Source organism: Neolamprologus multifasciatus, chromosome 10 (assembly GCF_963576455.1).
Source record: "Neolamprologus multifasciatus chromosome 10, fNeoMul1.2, whole genome shotgun sequence".
NCBI classification, from domain to species: Eukaryota; Metazoa; Chordata; class Actinopteri; order Cichliformes; family Cichlidae; genus Neolamprologus; species Neolamprologus multifasciatus.
Window position 1 is genome coordinate 12,828,151 of NC_140448.1, and position 19,472 is coordinate 12,847,622.

Genomic DNA, 19,472 nt, shown 5'->3' on the forward strand with positions numbered 1-19,472 from the left:
TATATAAATAGAAAGCTGTCCAGTTATATATTTTTTACTAAACAAAAACTAAACTAAAAAGGTAGATACATTAAAGCTAATTTTATTTAAAATAAATGGACTCTAGGCGATTCTGTCCCTGATCAGCATGTCTGCATCTGCTTGCAGGTGCTGAGTGTTCATCTGAACCACTGGAGACTGGACCGTCGGCTGGGTCTGGGTCTCATGTTTCTCTATGCCATCTTCCTGCTCTGCTCTATCCTCTTTGGGCAGATGTGAGGCGTACAGGTCAAAGGCTAACCCAACTCAGACACCATGCTGAGTATCTACATTTCTACCACACGTCCTCCTTCCTGAAGCCAAAAAAAAAGTGAAAAAAAAGTGACGGCATTGATGTGTTCCTCTTATTAATTCCTCTGCAACTCAGTGGCATTTGTTAGGGTGATACTGTACACATGCAACTACACAAAACGTTTTAGCTTTTTTTTTTTGTCCTTCTTGTACAGTGGAGTGTTTAAAAGCAGTCTTTCGGTATTAAATTGGGTGATCTAGCAGAAAATGTAGGAATGTGGCAGATGGAGACAGCAGATCTGTTGGGCCTTTAGTAATATTTAAAAAACACAAACAAGTTATGTAACTTAAAAGATGTTGAAGTGCTGTTATTGCACAGTAATGTGGTTATTTAATGACCAATATTTTGATGATGATTGTACAGAGAACTGAGCTGAATTTTTGTTTTTCTGTGTAAGTATTACAGCAGCCACTCTGCTTTCCTTTCCTGCTAACGTGCTATTATAAAAGCTTTATGGTCGGTGCTGGACTGATGACTGGCTGTTCTGCTTTCAGGTGATGGATGAGGCTCATGATTAGGTCATGTGGCAGCTAAATTTGTCAGCTGTGGACTAATTTGCTAAATTGCTTTAAAAAACATTTTAAATTGGCTTGGAGATGAGGTGCACCAAAGGCCTGGGTTCTGAAGCAAGTCCACCTTAAAAGGGATGTTTTCTTATCTGGCTTCAGTTATCCTAACATCAGAAAACCCAATAAATCTGACAAGGTTAACTCAGAAAAGTCAAGCAATGACTGAGTTCATGTGAGAGGGACTGTGTTTGCAGATGACCAGTCGTAAACATGGACAAGAGTATTGACACTGTTGCCACATGATTTACAAAACTGTAATATTAAAAGAATATTAAAAGAAAAAAACAACCAAATCAGATGCTACATGAGTATAAGCCATTTATAGCTAAATGCAAGATACTCAATCACTGCTCAATCATGAAGGTAGAAAGGGTCTACTACTACTCTGCGTTACTTAAGGTGCTGGTTGCCTAAAAGAAAGTTCCTCTGGGGTTTAAGACAGTTTAAGTCCTTCAGTTGCAAACTAGTCATTGTTACATGTCTGAGAACAACAGTGGCTCATCTCAGTGTAACACAAAGTCATTTAAACTTCTGGTCTGTTGCTCTGTCTAGTTAGGAATCACTGCGAATACATTTCACCTGCTTTGGTGCAAATGAAAGTGACAACAAGATGATGACCCCCAAAGAGCAGCTCTCTCTCCTGACTGTCTCCTGACTGATTTTTCTCTAGATTCGCCTTTTGCCAACTTCCTTGTCACAGTAGTTGCAGTTGCATTCAAGGTTTACGGGTTGTCCAGCTTCAGCAGGATGACACATTGTTTGGTGCTTTTGTAAGGAAGGAAGTGGGCTGTTACATGAGAGAGAGCACTACAAAACTCATCAATCCTGCTGCAAGACTGCTGTCTTCTCCTGTATACAGTGAGGAAGAAGAGTACTTCTAAAGCGCTGCAAATGACCTCCAATGGGTTACTCTTGCATGTATCTGACCAAGCTGTCTGAAACAGGTGGCCCTGGTCTCCTTTAGCAGGAGCTGTTCTCACAGACCAAGGAACTAACAAGGAGTCTAGCAGAAAAGCGAAACTAGAAAAAACTAGAAAAAGCAAATCTAAAAAAGCCGTCATGGGGGGTAGCCATTCATCTCCACTGCACTTGTCACTTTCATTTGCACCAATGCAGATTCACAGTGGTTTATGGTCATGACTCTGTGTCATACTGGGACGATTAAGTGTTCACTCATTTTATTTCCTCAAGCAGTGTATCAAAAATAATTCAGTCCAGTTAGTAGGCTTAGCTGACTTGCTAATTTTACATAAGGACAATAAGTACAAAAGTTAGCTATAGCTATATTAATAATTATAGAACAATGAAAAGGTTTAGATTTGTACAAGTTACTCCTGCTAAGAAGTGTAACTTCTTTACAAAGTGTAACTTTGTAACTATCTTTTACAAAGATAGTTATCTTTGTAAAACTAAAAACTCAAGCCCTTAATCCTGGATTATAGTCCAGGACTCTGAGTCATGAAATATCCGTTCATCTCTAATTTGAAATAAAATTAAAAAAAAAAACAAAAACTCAAATATGACTTATAGCAAAGTATTAATCTCTTAAGTTCTTAGTACAGTTTTTTATGTCTGTATTTAGTCTGAAAATAAACTCAGAACTAAATCTGTCAAGAAAACGCAGACGTAAATACTTTTCTCTGAAATATAGAGATGTATAAGTGCAAATTGTCAATGTGGAAATGCTGACAAACTGCCATTGATCTGGAGTTTTGGTTGGCGCACTCTGAGGGCATCTCTTCAAAAACTCTCTACTCTTAATGAGAAAGGGCCAACAACCAATCACCTCCCCCCAGCTGATCCAGTCCAGCACCAACCAAGATTTATTGGAGATACATGTTAGCAACCCTAAGAGCAGAAAAATCTGCAAATCTTTCCCATTTCTGCTGGATAGATTTCAGATCGCACTGTTTTCCATTCATTTTAGAGCAATAGTAATACAGAAAATTTATATGTTCTACTCTTTTCATTTATTTAGATTTTCAGTGGTAATTCAGCCAAGCTAATTCATGACAACATCACTACCTAGCTGACTTCACCATGGCAACAAGGACAAATGGTTTCTGGGAGGGTTCATTTTACTGACCTGTGTCTGATACTGAATCCACATATTTTCACGCAAGAATTCAGTATTTTTTAATTTTTTTTATTTCTGACTACAAAAATCAAAGCGGCTGAGAAAGGTTTACACAGCTTGGATGGAGGGCAAAAATGATGCATCAACAGTAAAAATCCTGCTCTGTATACAGTACAGAAAAATGTCTTTATAATACGGAATAAGATATGATTCTTTCCCCACAATAATCGGGAGAAAACCTCAATAATCAGGTGACCCCTGATTATTGAGCAAGGCCATGGCGATAGTGGGAAGGAAAAACTCCCTTTTATTAGGGAGGAACCTCCAGCAGAACCTGGTTCAGGCGGCCATCTGACCAGTGAGGGGTAAGGGGGAGGGACACAGAACAATAAAGTCACTGTGGAAGAGATGCAGAGATTAATAACTACTGATTAAATGCTGAGTGGTGTGTAAGCAGATAGAGAATGAAAAAAGGAATAAAGACTCGGTGCATCATGGGAAGCCCCCCCAGCAGTAGTCGGGATTAAAGACTCGGTCCATCATGGGAAGCCCCCCCAGAAGTCTAGGTGTATTGAATCATAACTAAGGGAGGCTTCAGGGTCATGTGATCCTATATACTTTATCAAAAAAGGCCATTTTTAGGCCTAATGTTAAAAGTAGAGAAGGCGTCCAAACATAAGCAGGCAAATAAAAAAGAGGGAAACCACTGCAGTTTTGAATCTTAGAAAGAAATAACTTTTCAATCACATCACAGGAGTTTCGCATCATATTGACACAATTTAAGATGGTCATTTCAAGTCATTTTGTCCGTGCTGCGAAGAGATTACGAATAGAGATTTTCGAATAGCCTCGTATTTTCTGAATGTAGCTGACGTTTGTGTGAAAATATTTACATGCATTCAAATGTAGCAGCTGGCACTGAGTTACAGCAGAGCACGTCAGACGAGAAAGTGGGTACTTTTTAGTCCTGCACCACAGGAAACCATACATGCGTCAGACTGTTTTTAATACAGCCGAAATGAAATGCACAGTTTCACAATATTTTGACAATTTTGCCTGATTCTAAGCACGTGTTGCTGCAGCTTACTGTAAGTAAAAAGAGTAGCAGTAGTACTACGTTTTGTTTTGTTTTTTATTTCGTTTTGAGGTCTTATTACTATGAAATCTAATATATATAAAAAATATCAGTGTCACAGATTTTAATGACTTTATGTGCAGGTTACTAGTGAAACGTCACGTTTTGGTACGACTATCGATGTTTGTATTTCTTGTACGTTTTATGCGATCGTGTCACTTTGGTGGAACATTGTGCAGCAAAGCAGCCGATCAGGATAGACACAAAACAGCGCGCACACGCAGAGACGCGTCTGCTGTGTATTTATCGTGTCAAAAATCGCGTTGTGTTAAACAATATATACTCAGATACACAGTGTAATTGTTGGTTTCTGATGGACAAACTGTCCTCTTTTAGATTGTTGTGTGAATTCAATTCTTAAATGTTCCAGCAAAGGGATCCAGGTGATTTTTTTTCTTCCTTCAAATGGCTGTACAATTATTATCTTTGTCTATTCGACAATACTTTTTACTGTTTTTAAATGTTAAATAATTTACATAGTTTTACAATAATGAATGTCCTACAGAGACTAGTTTTGTGGTGTTTTTAAATATATTTTTTAAATACATGATGTAAAGTTAATTGTGAGTTATTGTAATGGAAACAAACGCGCGCTCTGCCGGTGCGTTCAGTGACCTTTCTAAGGTGGTAATCTTTTGTTTCATGGCTGATTCACTGACACGGCTGGACTTCACGTAAGAGAGCAAAGAAGACGACGCTCCTATTTACAGGTTTAAATTCAGTGAGAATTTTGAAATTTGTGAGCAGAAAACAGTGAATTTCTTTTATCTCTGCCAAGTTGTTTAGTTGGTTGTCTGCAGTGGAGGCAAATGAAGCTTATTTTTAATTAACTTTAATTGACTATTAGACTTTTTACATTGCCTTTTAACTAGTTAGGTGTGTGTGATTTTGGATGATGACATTGTTTTTGTAATTATGCCTCTGTACGCGACCACGTCTGTAGACTTCAGCCAGCCATTGATTGCAAAAGGGTTTTCATCCAAGTATTAAAAACAAACTTGATGCTGTCCAAATCATTTTAATATTTATAAATACAACTGTAAAAACTCCGTTGAATCAAAGCCTAAAATCCGCATTTTAATCACATCTAGACCGTTTTCACAGCACCACAGTGGATTTTACATCAGAGGTGAAATTACAAAAAGTGTCAATTATCCAGATGTTTATGGGCTTAACTGTATATTTCAGATCACAGCAACAGTCTTGCATGTTATCAAAGTCCGGTTTTAGATTGATTTGCTTTGATATTTTGTCAAATTAATGAGCAGGTTCCAAAGATGGAATGCAGTCAAGGTTCAGAGGTCTGTTTTTGTGCAACACTCACAAGGAAAGGGAAATGTTTACTCAACGCTGAAACTTTTTTTTTTTTTTTTAAATAGAAATTAATCATCATAATAATTGCTGACATATTAAGCTGCTATTGCATATTCATTGGCCAACACTGGCCTTGTTCACTTTTGTTGGCATATCAGTAAATAACATGTCACAGGCCGACATTAACGTTAGAATTTTTGTGCAGTTCAAACTTTTAAAGTTAGTGTGTGAAGAGCCATGATGAAGATCTTTGTTCTTTTCACACAAGAGGGACAAATATGTAACTAAAACTACAGAAACAGGTGATATTTATAAGGGCAATGATTTGTTGCTTGTAATGTTTTCCCAACTCAATATCTTAATCCATTATTATTATTATTATGATAGAAAAATGTATAGGTAAGCCTTCATCTTAAAGCCACTACAGGCAAACGGGGATAAAATGTTGGGTGAAAATTTGCCTCAAAGTGGCCGCCCCCACAGTCTGAGTATCACTATACTTAAAGTTTAATTGCCAATATGAGCACAGAATATCAGGTAATGATTGAATTCAACTTTTTCCATCATCTCCATCAAAATTTGTTGTTTTGCCAGCAGTTTACTTAAAGCAGTGTGTGACAACAGAGTCTTTTTTCACTCCGCTGTAAGCTCCTGATACACACCTCATAATAAGCAGCGTCAGAACAGCTCGACTTGCTGCAGTACTTGTTGTGGTTTCACCACAAAAAAGCAAAATAATAATAAAAAAAAATGTTCTGGTTATTCTGCTGTGATGTTGGAAATAGAAGATATTTTAGGCTACAAATTTACTGCTATAGAGATTGTATTGGATCATAGAAGACTGTTCTTGTATCTTGAGTGCAATAAAAAAAAAAGTGCAATAACAACTGATTTTCTTAACATTTCTTTTAAGAAGCAGTGATTTGCAAAATGATGAAGGTGCCACTTTACGTGGTCAGTCCCACTGGACGTCTAGAAGGGAAAAGGTTTAGTGTGGTGACCAGCGTCTAATGGAGGAAACCAGAAAAGAAACTGGGCAACGGCCAAACCTTTTGGCCACTTATTTAACTGAGAACTAAACTGAAGGTGAATTCTGGAGAAATGTTTAAGCTGAAATAAACACTAATGTCATTTTCAACTCTCCCAGCTTCCATTACTTTTCCCCCATCCGTCACAGTGAATGTCACGATGTAAGAGGAAAAGAAATAACAGCAGACTATAGTGCTTAGTATTTTTATTTTCCTGAAGATAAATTTTCATACAATAAAACATTCCATCACAATCCAAATCAAAATCCACCCCATGAGAATTCCCCAACTATGTAAACCTATGACCTCAATTTAACCCTTTCATGCACAAATTATGGGAATTGTGCCAAAATATTTTCCTCTTATTTTAAAAAATAAAATCTCACTGCCCACACATGTGGACACCATGCAACACAGGAATAAAAATGGGTACAAAGCCAGCGCCGACAGCATACATGAAAGGGTTAAATATGTTATTACTATAGTTGAACGCGTCTCACCCAAAGCTGGAAGCAAGAAAACCCGAGTCTGATATTAAAATGACACAAGAGCCGACTGTGACAACAAAAGCCGAGCACGTGCTTCTTGTTTATGTCAGTTTAGTTTGGATGTTGGCTGCTTAACCGCTGAACGCCATTATCCTCTTAATCACATTATGGACTTTGCTTCTTGTTGTGGAGCTTTGGAGGAGAGCGGCTCAGTTCAGACCTGGATCACAGGATTAACTAGAAAGCAACTTCCGCTTGAGTCCCGAAATGTCCCACGCATCAGGTATGCAAACATCACTGATGAATACAAAAACAAACACAAAAAGAAAACAAAAAAACAACAAACAAAAAAAAAAACGACCAGCAAAATATCCTAGTAGCCACCATCTCTCTAGATAAAACAGTAAGCTTAAAACATGATGAGAAAATAAACCAAGTTATACTTGTGTAATGCTTTAGTAATTGTTAGTTGGCTATTGAAACATGACAGCATGGTTAATTTATATTACACCACTTCCCAACACCTTTGCCGGCCTAACTGAGACAACTACGGAGAAGACGTGTGCTGACAATTACTGAACATGCACTTGTTTAACTGTAAGATTATGCAGTTATTGAAGCAGATGCTGCAGCTGTCATGACTATTTATCCCTCAGTCTTTGTGCTATCTACAGCATGTTTCAACCCTTTAAATACTGTTTCTGTGTGAGGTAAAGTTACTGCTTTTAGCAGTTCAGCCAGACTTCCTCTCACCTTGACACAGAAGGAAACCGTTGCATAATCAAACTATGAAAGCAGTGACAGAAAGAGCCATCTCCCCACATTATACATATACATATTATAATCTCTTTTCTACAGTATGGAGCCATCCATAATTCTTGCCACAGTCCACTATCTGTAATAGCATTTTCTGATAAAGAACATTTACAGTATCGCACATTATCTCGCAACAGAGCCTAAACAGACTCAGCCATGAGTCCCTGTCATCCCTGCCTCCTTAAAAGGGCTCTTCTATTGCTTTTACATTGTCAGCAAGTGACCATAATCGAGGTCACATTGTCCTTAGATTAAAAAAAGAAGAAGGAAAAAAAAAAAAAAAGAAATCTAGTGGTGTCACAACATCAACAGAACGATGGATATGGTGCATCATCAGCAAACTGCTAGAACACAGCGATTATCCCTTTAATGGGGCTGATAATGCTAGCGGGATTTGTATTTGACTCGACTTTATCACATCTGTCTAACACAGGCCAGATGTGTGGCCCGGTGAGAGATTCAATATCAAGTTTGCTTTGGAGAAGAGCCGAAAGGTTGGTCAAAAAGGCCCCAATGCCAAATGAAACTAGCACATTAGTAGGTCTTTCAGCAGCTCTGAGTGCAGCACAAACACGAGTCCATCATTGGACTTCAGTCTAACTAACGTCCCTGAAGTCCTTCAGCCTTTGGAGCCACCTTCGACGAGCAGTTTCTCTGTGTACCTTTATGTGGCCGCAGGCAGCGGATGACATGGAAAAATTATTTACAGTCTCAGCAAATCCCTTTGACTCTATCGAATGGCCAGCCAAATACAGTTCAATAAAACAACACCTGGTGCTGGATGAAATGGGCTCTAAAACATATCATAACCATTCTGTTTCCAATTTGTTCACACTCAACACTAATATATATATATTTATACTATAGAAATATATAAATATTATAAAATGTCTTTTTTTTTTACACTATAAGTGAGCATTGGCATGCTATTTGATATCAATGAGCTCTATTTATGCTCTAATCATAAAATCAGTACACTGACAAGGTTTTAGCAACTTTGCATGTGTAAAAAAAACAAAATTTAAAAAAAAAAAAGCTGAACATGAAGGGATTATTTGGCTATTTATGCTTCTATCTGCGAACATGATTGGTGCTGAAATTGCTTATGTGGCAAGGCGGTGAAAATAAAAATCTGTGGGACTGAATCTGAGGTTGGAACTGTGTAACAGTCGTATCTGATGGTAACTGAAGCCAGTCTGGTAAAGGTATACCTCCGAATCCTTCCCTTTATCCATGTCCAGAACACACCCTCTCTCTGAGGTCAGCTTGTCGGGGAAGTCTGTCATCTTATCTTGATGGGTAAACGACGCTGCTGCAGGACGGCTGGGTGATGAGTGCGTGCGGGCCAGAGCGGCCATCACGACGGTGGGGCGTTCTGGTTTTGATATATAGATGCCTTGTCTTTCAAAAGGTCCAGACATAGATGACAGCTCCAGCTTCCTGAGTACCCAAATAACAGAGAGAGGCAGTAAAATCTGATGTTAAACTGCATTTAAACAGGAGAACAGTAGAGGCCCCTAGATCAGTGGGCCCCAACTTTTTTTGTGCCACGGACCGGTTTATGTCCGACAATATTTCCACGCACTGACCTTTAAGGTGTCGCAGATAAATGCAACAAAATAAAACCACTACCGGTACAAAAAAAAAAAAAGATTTATTGATAACAGACTTGAAAAGACCCAGGGAAACAGTGTTAATGATAAAAATAATAAAAAAAATAAACTTAAAAAACGATAAAACCCTGAATATCATAAATATAAAACCTGAGCCTCAACTCTCGCAGCCCGGTACCAAACGACCTACGGACCGGCCCGGGGTTGGGGACCGCTGTTCTACATGATTAATGAGAGAGCATGCACTGCTGATTCTCTAAAATGTTTTGGCACTGAATAAAATAATTAAATGTATTTTTTTTTTAATTAAATAGTACCTTAATTACAAAAGACTTGCTGTTTTCTTTGTTTAATAACAATGAAGAAAAGCTCACAGAGACACAACAGCTAGCTTTTCAGAAGCTGCTGAGACAAAAACTTGATATAAAAGCAGACTTATTACAGCTTTGTCTGAAGGCTTTCGTCCAGGTTGTGTAAACTTGGCTCCCTAGGTGCGTGACTGCAATTGCAGATATTTTATGTCCTTTTGCTCAACATTAAAAAAAATCAACGTCATTTGATTTTTGCCATGTTCAGTTATTTAAAAATCAATACCAATTATCCATTTCCTACTCCCACATAATGTTTGTGTAATCAAAGTAAACATCTGTCATGCTACCCTAAAGTAAACAATGCCCAGAGAGTGAGCTGCCTTGGCGGAGGTTTATGCTCTGAGTGCTGCTTGTTTTTGTGTGCACGCACGCACGCACGCACGCATGCACGTTCTAAATTGTAAATAAAAATAGAAAGCAATGATTTGCAAATCACATGAACTGTATACTTAACTGAAATATTACATGGCACTGAAGCAGTCAACTATTATTGAACTGGGCTTCTACATTTCAGTAAGATTCACACATGAACTTTGGACATGTGTGATAATGAGAGAATCAGGATGTGACATTTTCCACGGCTGTCCCGTCTACATTTAGCACACACCAGGAAATAATCCATGTTCGCATTACTGGAAATACCCTGTGTGGTAAATGCACTCTTCTATTCACACATTGGCACAATCTGACATCACGGAGTCGTTTTGCACAACGCCGCTGACAGGTTAAAGACGAGCTCATGTCCAAAATAAATGCCTCAGACATTTGTAATCTCACATTCACCACCTTTGAGTGACGTCTGGAAAATGCAGCTGCAGGTCATCTGTGAAAAGGGCTTCAGATTCATTCTTTTCTAGGAAGTAGGAAAAAAAAAAAAAAAAGGGTGGACTTACCCTCTGGAGGTTCAGACATGGGGGGGTTGAGACAGTACATGTGATAGCCTCTATCGCAGTCATCGCAGAACAGAAGCTGATCCTGGAAAACAAAAACACTCCAGTTCTCTGCACGAACAACCTAGATCTCACTTCAACCCAGAGACAAGCAAACAATCTCTAAAGACGACTCACATCATTCTCTGATGTGCCGCACATGTTGCAGCATTTGCACTCTATGCACTGCCAGCGGTACGTCTTGACGGCGGCCATCATTACAGGAGTGAACTGCAGGCAGGAGGGGTGGCCTGCGTCGAGAAAAGCGTTTAAACACGTTACATCTTTCCAAGAATACTTGCTGCGTGGCTTTTCTCATATCGCTACTCTTATTTACCTGAACGTCCACAGTCAGAGCAGGACACCAGCTCCTCTGATTGGCCGGTCTTGTGATTCGTTTTGGAGTCTCCCAGGCAGAAATCACAGTAATTATTAGGCAACGCGAGCCCATCTGGACCTTTCTTTGGAGCTGTGTGGGAAGATGAAAACATGCAGGCCAATATCAGTGTTCAGTTACACCGGCGCTGTGACCTCAGATAATCAACTGACGACTCCTCCGAATCGACATTGCGCCGCTGTCGCTTACTTTTTGGCTCCTCAGGCAGCGACAGGGCGGGCTCGTTCATTTCCATGTCGTCTTTCTCCTCACCCTCCTCCTCGGCCAGGTGGGAGTGGGTGTAGTGGTAGCTCAGGCCAGGACGGTTCTTGTAGCGCTTCCCACAGACTTCCACCAAAACCACAAAATACGACATGTATGATATGAAAACAAAGAACAGACCAGTCAAATCAGGTGTTTCTACCACGTCAGTGGAGGAAGGTGAGGGTGACTCATGGAGAAAAGGACTATTCTTTACAATGTTATCATGGGACATCTTAAAGCTGATGAGGATGGTGAAACCCTTCCTACTGTTCTCATTATTATAATTAGCATCTTTAAAAGTATCTTAAGATGATCAAAGGACTCTTGCAGCAGTGTCCTACTTACAATGTAGCCTCATATCATGCACATATTTAACTGCTGTAACTGAAAAACAGTTACTTTGCAATTATTGATACAACTATTAGTATTTCTATTTTTTTAACTGACACAATGCCTTTGACTATGTGAATAAAGGAAAAAATTAGACACAACATAGACTAGTGACACAGCGAGACAGAAAGCTACGACTCTCGTATGGTGGTTTCTCTCAATACATGTCAACAACTTTTTATGTGGTAAAGTGATGATGGGGGAGGGAGAAGAGAAATCACTTAAGAACCCACCAGGTTCCTGATGTCTCCTGCTTTCTGTTGAGTATCAAAATTGGCACAATGACATGATAAACTGGCGGTGAAATAATAGGAAAGATGAACAACATGCTTTATTTATGTATTTATTTGTTTACTTGAGACAAGCTTCCTCTTTGCTCGAAATCTACAGTAAAGCACAATAATAAGACAGCATCTCGACCACTCCTGCTGCAGCTAATATGCTGGAACTGCTCTGATCTTGGCTTTAGCTTCTTCAGTTTAAGGGTCTTAGAAGCATTGACAGTGTTTTGACTCGAGACCTCACTGCACTGAAACAAAACTAAGAAACGCATGTCACCATTTTGCAAAACATCATGATTCTGATTTGAACTGGTATTCTTTTAATAGTTGAGAAAGCCAGTGGGATTGTGCAAGGAGGATTTACTGACTTAAAGGAGAACAAAGATGCCACTGTGTGAAGCCGTTGTCACAGGGAGGGTGTGATGTTTGTCATAGCAGTCAAACACAGTACTTCTTCTTTCACTTCCACACTTTCTCTAATTTTCATTTCCTCAAAAGTCCAGCAATCCTAGGTCTTCGACTTTCAGGAAGCATCTAACCAAGAGGCTAACAACCAAACAGAAACTATTTTTTGTGTGGGTGGGGTTGGTGGGGGAGGGAGAAAACAAAATACTCCCCATAAAGTCAAGCAGACATTAAAGTGACTCAAAAATCAAGCGAACACATGGAACATGGAATGAGATTTTACAGGGTGCAGAGGTGGTGAAGAGGAGAAATGCAGTCAAAATTAACATAACACGGGGAAAAAACAGCACACACACTCACAAAAGGGGAAGAAAACATCAGCAGCAGGATCTAGCTTCCAGCTTATCAAAATCTGTAGGAGGTTCAAGGCCAGATTGGGTGGAAAAAGTAACTTTTAAAGGCCACTGCTAATCTTCTGTAAGCTGAGATGACTCGTATATGTGGCTGATTACATGATTACAAACTACACTTTAGGTAAAGCATATAATAACAGGGCATTTACGCTCTCCAAATGTAGTTAATTACAACTCAGGACGATGTGTGTAACAGAACATTTAATTTATGAACTGAACTACACAAAGAGCAAATCTACTTGTAACAGACAGAAAATAAAAACAGGCAGCAAAGACAAAAGACACGGCAGACTGGAGTGAAAAGGAATGAAGAGAAGTATACCTCTTTCAGAAGGTTTTGAAATATGCTTTTGTTTGAGAGTGTCTGAAAGAGAGAAGAGAAGAGAAGGAGAAGAGAAAGCACAGACAGAGACTCAGACCGACAGAGGATCAGTCAAGTCAGTCGGCAATGACCTACTGAGCACTGCAGCTCAAAGTGAAAAGGCTTCACAAAAGAGGAAAAAACAAAACACATCAAGCAGTCTGACAACACCAAAGAAGAGGAAGACTTTTTTTCCCTGCACATGGAAATACCTGTAAATTAAAGTATGACATCATAGCGGCAAAAATACAGATCGACTAGCTTTGTAAATATCAGATATAAGAAGTCTAATGAAGAACAGAGAAAAGATGGAACACATGAAAAGAAAAAGAAGAGGGTGAATTAAAATGTGATAGTTAATGAGGACTCGAGCTAATATAAACATTACAGCTATGAACACCTGCGGTGACCTTCTACTTGGAGCTGTATTCACATGCTCTACTCTCAGCCAACAGGACTCACTGTCACAGGCGTACGGCTTGTCTCGGTCCTCCAGTGCTGCCGTGTCCAGCTTCTTCCTGCTGCTGCCCACTCCTCGGCCCTGTGAACATTATTAGACTCAGACGGGCCCTTAAACGCATGCTTGGGTTCAAGAAACCACATCGAACGACAGCCGTTATTTACCTTCCCTTTCCCTTTGCCTCTTCTTTTAGGCGTGTCTTCTTCATAGTCTTCATCATCAAGGTCGTCCAGGAAGTCGTCAGGCTCGATGATTCTCTGTGTTGACAGAGGATGAGGAAGGCATGACAATGGGGTGTATTAGATTTCACTTTTCCATCTATAGCAGCTTTACTTCAAATCTCAAAACAAGAACCTTTCTGATCCGGGCGGCAGGGTTCAGGCCTCCGGTGTAATCACTCATGTTGGAATCCTCCTCAGAGCCTCGGAGGTCTGCGGATGTCCTTTTGTCCAAGGAGTCCCCCTTCAGCAGGGCCTCCAGGCTGCTGCCATCCGATGACAACAGAGCATCCTTCTTCAGTCCTAAATCTAGCTCTATGAAATCAGGAAAGGCAAAACACAATATAGTATATCTGAAAATGTTGGTGCCAGACATTTTAGTTGGTTAAAATAATTAGTGATATTCTAGTGAGGTAAAACCAGCCTATTTTGCAGCTCTCTTCCTCTGTGTAGTGGGAAACAAGATGATACGGTGAGCTATCAGCATGAAGCAAGTTTCTGCACTGATCTAGAAAATGAGCCGTTGTGTGTACGCAATGTCAGAGTAAACTGCCTCAAAACCAGCCCTCTGAACAGTGTGTGACCACATTCTGCACAAGCATGAGGATGTTAAACCACAAGGACAGAAAACTGCTGGTGCTAGCACTGCTAATGTCAGCCGCACTCAGCAAACCAATCAGATATAAGGTGTAAGCTATGTTATGCGTGGCACAAAGAACCACACATGTCAACGACATTCAAATACTTGTTTGCCCCGTGATTAGCATCAATTTTGAGTCTTTTCTGACTTTTAAACTAGTCGACATATCATGTTTTCCCCTGCTTAGTCAGCAGGAACAACACCAACACTGATACATACAACTGTAAACACAGGTACAATTCAAGTTGGATTTAATTATTGATGGATATCTGTTACAAGATAGCACCACATGTTCATCCCCGCAAAGTCTTTGATATCCACCTTAAATGCTGACACACTAAAATAGGAGAATAAGCTAAGCTGCTCAGAGCTACTGTGCTACCTGATTTAACCGGAGGGAAGATAAGCCGGGGGTCTTCTGAAGGATGAGATCTTCGTTTCTTCCTCCACCTCCTGGCTGGGTAAGTGTACAGCTGTCCTGGAGCCATGCCTGAGGGAAGGCAGAACAGGAAGGCGTTCACAGTTATCAGACAGTTCTGACACACTGGCAGGGGGAAGAAAAAATCCACAGGCTCCGTTTAAATTTTCTTAGACTGTCCTTTTCAGAATCGGTTATTTTCGCATTTAAACACAAGCAGGCTCCACCTGGCTGCCAGGGAGTTGCATTAAGTACACAAGCTCTGTTTGTGATTTTAAACATGCATGCATGGTGTATTTAGTCCTTTGTTTTGAAGGCGTTGAGGTTATTTGTAGCTCCTTCGAGAAATTCTGATAAACAGCGGAAATGATGATTCATCTTAATCACTAAATCACTCATCTTAATAACGAATGCTTCACAGCATCTGTGCAGTTTCCTCTGGATCATCTCACCTGGTCCCCTGTGTCTTTTCTCCATCCAGATATAACAGTTGCTCTGAGCCACGCCGGTCTGCGAGTCGAGGAACGGCATCCGAACGCTCCTCTCGGCGCACAGCCTGGCATTGTAGTTGTGACACTGCTCCATGGCATCTCTGTAGTACTGCTCTCCCAGCCTGATGAAACAAAACCGAAGGCAGATGCTGGTCATTAGGTCTATTATGGTTCCAAGACAGAAATCAGCAGCTGTTGCCGCTCCAAAACAAGTGTGGTCTCAGTTTATTTTAAAACTGCTTGTGTTTTTTTGCTCTGCTGCCTCCTACTAAGCAGAGTCTTTGTGCTTCAGACTAAATGTTTAGTGCAACAGCCGGTGCTCTTTTGTTGGTGCATCAACAACAACAACAACAAGCTTTGGTAGAAGCACAGGCACAGCCAAGTGTTCAGTGTTTATAGCATAAATATACTGTTAGAGTGCTGCTTGCTTAATCCCTTTTAAAGAAGCTGAGGGCTCAAGCTACTCAAACTGAGACAGGAAGACATCTTACAATTCCCTCAAGCTATCAAGTGTCAAAGAAAAAAAAAGGGGGGGGAGTGGCACAAAAAACCTCGTGATGCAACAACTGCACCTCTTGAGGCTGTCAGGAACCCCCAGAGGGCAGCAGTTCAGTCCTTATGAGATAATAAGCCATGTAATTGTGTTAAACCTTAAAGAAGCTTTTCATAGATTTCAATCTCCAGTTAAAGACTTAATTATTTAACTTGCTGTAAGGCCATAATAACATTGCAAAAAGCTGTCTGTGCTCTGTGGGGTCCAGCTGAAAATGAACACTTGCTTTTCTTTCCAGAGAAATCATTTCAGGCAGGGTGAATTAACTAGAAAGAAGCCGCCACAAATGCGTGAGAGCACACCAGATACACACATGGGTTGGCTAGTACTGACATATTCTTGTAGTGGCGTATATGTTGTCTGATTATTTATGTAAAAACGCCACCATTTTCTGTGTAGAGTTCGCATGCTCTCCCTGTGTTTGTGTGGGTTCTCTCTGGCTTCATCCCACAGCCCAGAGACATGTACAGATGGGGTTTGGGTTAATTAGGGAGTCAAAATTTTACATGGGTATGATTGTGAGTGCGGTTTTCTATCTTTCTGTGTTGGCCATGCATCTCCCCCTATGGTAGCTGGGATAGGGTCCAGCCCTAATTGTGACTATGATAAGAATAAGCAGAAGAAAATGGATTTATGAAAGACACACCACAGAAATGAAGAAATACTCAGAACAGCAGAGTGGCTCTGGTTTTATTATGTGTAGAGTGGTGCTGATTGATGTGCATTATTCTTGCAAAGGGAAAGAATTAAACAGCTGTTGAGTTGCATAAAAATATATATTCATATAGCCCCATTTCACCAGTGTTATCTCAAAGGCTCTTCACATGATATGGTAAAGAGCTTCATATATTATGAAGAGAAAGCCAATGACTGCCTATGAGGATTCACTTGGGGACAGTGGAAAGGGAACTAAATCTCCCTTCACTAGGAATAAACTTCTGATGGAGGAGGCTCTTTGGGTGGGATGAGGGGACAGAAATTAAAAAAAGAAATCAGGTGAATATATTTCTGTCAATGTAACTATAGCATAGTGCATACATAAAGGATACCAGCTCATTCAAACCAGCACATCTATCATGTAAACATCAGTTCATTTATATGTTTTTGGCAGCACAGACTTGGTTTCAAGATTACATCATCTTTCATTCTTTGTCAGTATTATTTCACAAGGAAATTAAGTTTGGAAGCAAATTAAAATATTTTGATGTGTGTCGGGTAAGTTTTATATGTTTGTGCTGCCACAGTTATCGCAGGTAGAGGTACGACGTACGCGTGTAAAAGCTGGCGTGTGACATTAACCCCGAATCGGGCTGTACGACTACACGATGTAAGACGACGGAAATGGAAGCATGTTAGAGCACAATACAGTGTTCTGGTCTTTGAAACGTTAAACTTTATAAGCAGTTCTTTTATGTGAATCGGAAACACCGGCTATGGCTCCGGGCTCTCGAGTTCAAATCTTCAGCGAGGGATTTTCATTCATTTTAAACTAGTCGCTCCAGCCTTCGCAAATGACGTTAGGCACAATTACACTCTCTTTAGCTTGTTAGCGTGACACCTAGCTGCCATACTCAACTGACGTTAGCACCACAGCGTCCGTTTGGTCACAAAAACACAAGTGGCCGCCACACCGCTAAAAATACACGGAGGATTAAATGAACACAAGTTCGTCTACATTGACTCGTGATCCATGTTTCAGAAACGTCAGCTGCGTGTCTGCTAACTTACACTTCCATTCCAGGATGTGAACAGACACGACGCTCCGACGCCTCTGGCTAACCTTACTAAGTCAGCTGGAATGCTGCTAAGCTAACTAACGACAGCGGGTGTACGATAGTACAGCCGTTACAATGTGATGGCTGTGTGTGTCACCTGCACACATGTAAGGTAAGTAGAAAAGTCCAACACTTACAGTTTGACAACATTCTCAACAACAGCTGCCATCTTGCTTCGATACACTGGGAAAGTGGCTGCCGGGTAATGTGTGCCCTCTGTCAGGACTTGTAGGCAGATGGTGGAGTAAGGTGAAACACATTGCCCCCTACTGCTGGCCCCGTGCCATTGCAAGGGGTTTTATTATTCCAAGCTGCAAATCATGTTAGTAATATTGTAAATTACTTACAAAGCTTCCAGGGCACAAAATGTAGTTCAGTGTTCTTTATACACTCATCAGCCACTTTATTAGGTACACCTTCATTCAAATATCTAAACAGCTAGTCACATGGCAGCAATTCAATGCATTAAGGCGTTTAGAAATGGTCAAGACAGCCAGCAGAAGTTTAATCTGAACATCAGAGTGGGCAAGAAAAGTGATTTAGGTGATGCTGAATGTGGCAGACAACCAGGTTTACTGGGAGTGGTCCAAAAAGGAGAAAATATTCAATGAGTGGCAGTTCTCTAGGCAAAAATGCCTTGTAGATCCTGGTGAGCGGTCAGAGGTGAATAGCCAGACTGACAGGATAGCAACAGCAACTCAATTAACCACTCACTGCAAACTAGCTATGCAGAAGAGCATCTCCGAGTGTCAAATCTTCAAGCAGATTGGCTGCAGCAGCAGAAAACCACACAGGGTTTTTTTTCTAAGAACAGGAAACTGAGTTTAACAATTTGCACAAACTTGTCAATGTCGTATGAGTCCTGATTTCTGTTTTCATTTAGATGATAGGGTCAGAATTGAAACATGACAACATGAAACATGATTGTGTCAACTGCAAACTGAGCATCATCTAAACACCACAACCTATTTGAGTATTGTTGCTGACCATGTCCATCCCTTTATGTGTACTAGTCTTCTATCGGCTGCTTCCAGCAGGATAAAACACCACGTCATGAAGCTCAAGTCATCTCAAACTGTGCTCACAAGGCTTCCACACCCACCAGATCTAAATCCAAGAGAGCCTTTGGGATGTGGAGGAACAGGAGATTCACAACATGTATGTTCAGCTGACAAATCTGTAGCAACTGTGTGATGATATGTCAACATGGACCAAAAACTCTGAGAAATAAGAATTAGCCTTGGAGGTGAATGGCGTGACATGTGTAGCAGCGAGGTTTAAGATCTGCTGGAAGAGCAGAGTACAGTCTGCTGTCACTCCAACATTAACATTTATTCAAAGCAGTTATGTGGGGGGAGGCTGTGTGATAAAAGTGACGGTCAGGTTTCATATTTCATAGAAGCAAAAGGTCACAAAAGACCAGATAGCAATAGTGCTTTTGTCATAATTATACTGGTGAAATCGCTTTAACATGCTCATGGCTCAGTACCAGATCTATATCAAATAATTTTGTCTACAGGAAACAAAGCCACACCTAGGGTGGCTGAGTGGTTAGTACCATCACCACACAGCAACAAGGTTCCTTATTTAAACCCTGGTCGGGGAATTTGCATGATCTTTCTGTGCCTACGTGGAGTTCCTCTGGGTACTCTGGCTTCCTCCCACAGTCAGTTTAACGCATGATTCTAATGTGAATAACATACTTAAAGTGTAGGAAAAAAGGCTACAAAATATTTCTGAAGGCCTCTGTGTTCAT

General features: G+C 40.4%; 2 protein-coding genes across 4 annotated transcripts in view; one reads left to right on the top strand and one right to left on the bottom strand.

Annotated features, from left to right (window-relative positions):
* Nucleotides 1-8,045, top strand: part of LOC146509746 (sodium/potassium/calcium exchanger 3) — a 37,389-nt gene extending 29,344 nt beyond the window's left edge. The window contains exon 17 of the mRNA XM_085173891.1: nt 148-8,045. Within this exon, the coding sequence (XP_085030017.1) occupies nt 148-258 (111 nt within the window). The 3' untranslated portion in view covers nt 259-8,045. The remainder of the gene's footprint in view (nt 1-147) is intronic.
* dpf2 (double PHD fingers 2) lies at nt 1,055-18,012 on the bottom strand. Of its 3 annotated transcripts, XM_085173892.1 has the most exons (13): nt 17,854-18,012; nt 15,350-15,510; nt 14,862-14,969; nt 13,976-14,154; nt 13,786-13,878; nt 13,624-13,702; nt 13,123-13,164; nt 11,935-11,958; nt 11,258-11,395; nt 11,009-11,140; nt 10,810-10,922; nt 10,636-10,717; nt 1,055-9,198 (listed from the first exon to the last, which is right to left on the bottom strand). In XM_085173892.1, the coding sequence occupies exons 1-13, from the start codon at nt 17,883-17,885 to the stop codon at nt 9,116-9,118; spliced, it is 1,266 nt and encodes a 421-aa protein (XP_085030018.1). In that variant the 5' UTR covers nt 17,886-18,012; the 3' UTR covers nt 1,055-9,115. The 3 variants fall into 3 exon arrangements, with proteins under 3 accessions (XP_085030018.1, XP_085030019.1, XP_085030020.1); XM_085173893.1 differs by lacking the exon at nt 11,935-11,958 and having other exon boundaries at nt 17,854-18,011; XM_085173894.1 differs by lacking the exons at nt 11,935-11,958; nt 13,123-13,164 and having other exon boundaries at nt 17,854-17,990.
* Between the last annotated feature and the right edge of the window lie 1,460 nt (nt 18,013-19,472).

Coding starts and splice junctions, on each gene's coding strand:
- dpf2 (XM_085173892.1), bottom strand. CDS start 17,885: ATGGCAGCTGTTGTTGAGAATGTTGTCAAACT. Junction 14,970..15,349: donor GAAAAGACACAGGGGACCAG/GTGAGATGATCC, acceptor GCCTTCCCTCAG/GCATGGCTCCAGGACAGCTG. Junction 13,703..13,785: donor GAGGCAAAGGGAAAGGGAAG/GTAAATAACGGC, acceptor TAATGTTCACAG/GGCCGAGGAGTGGGCAGCAG.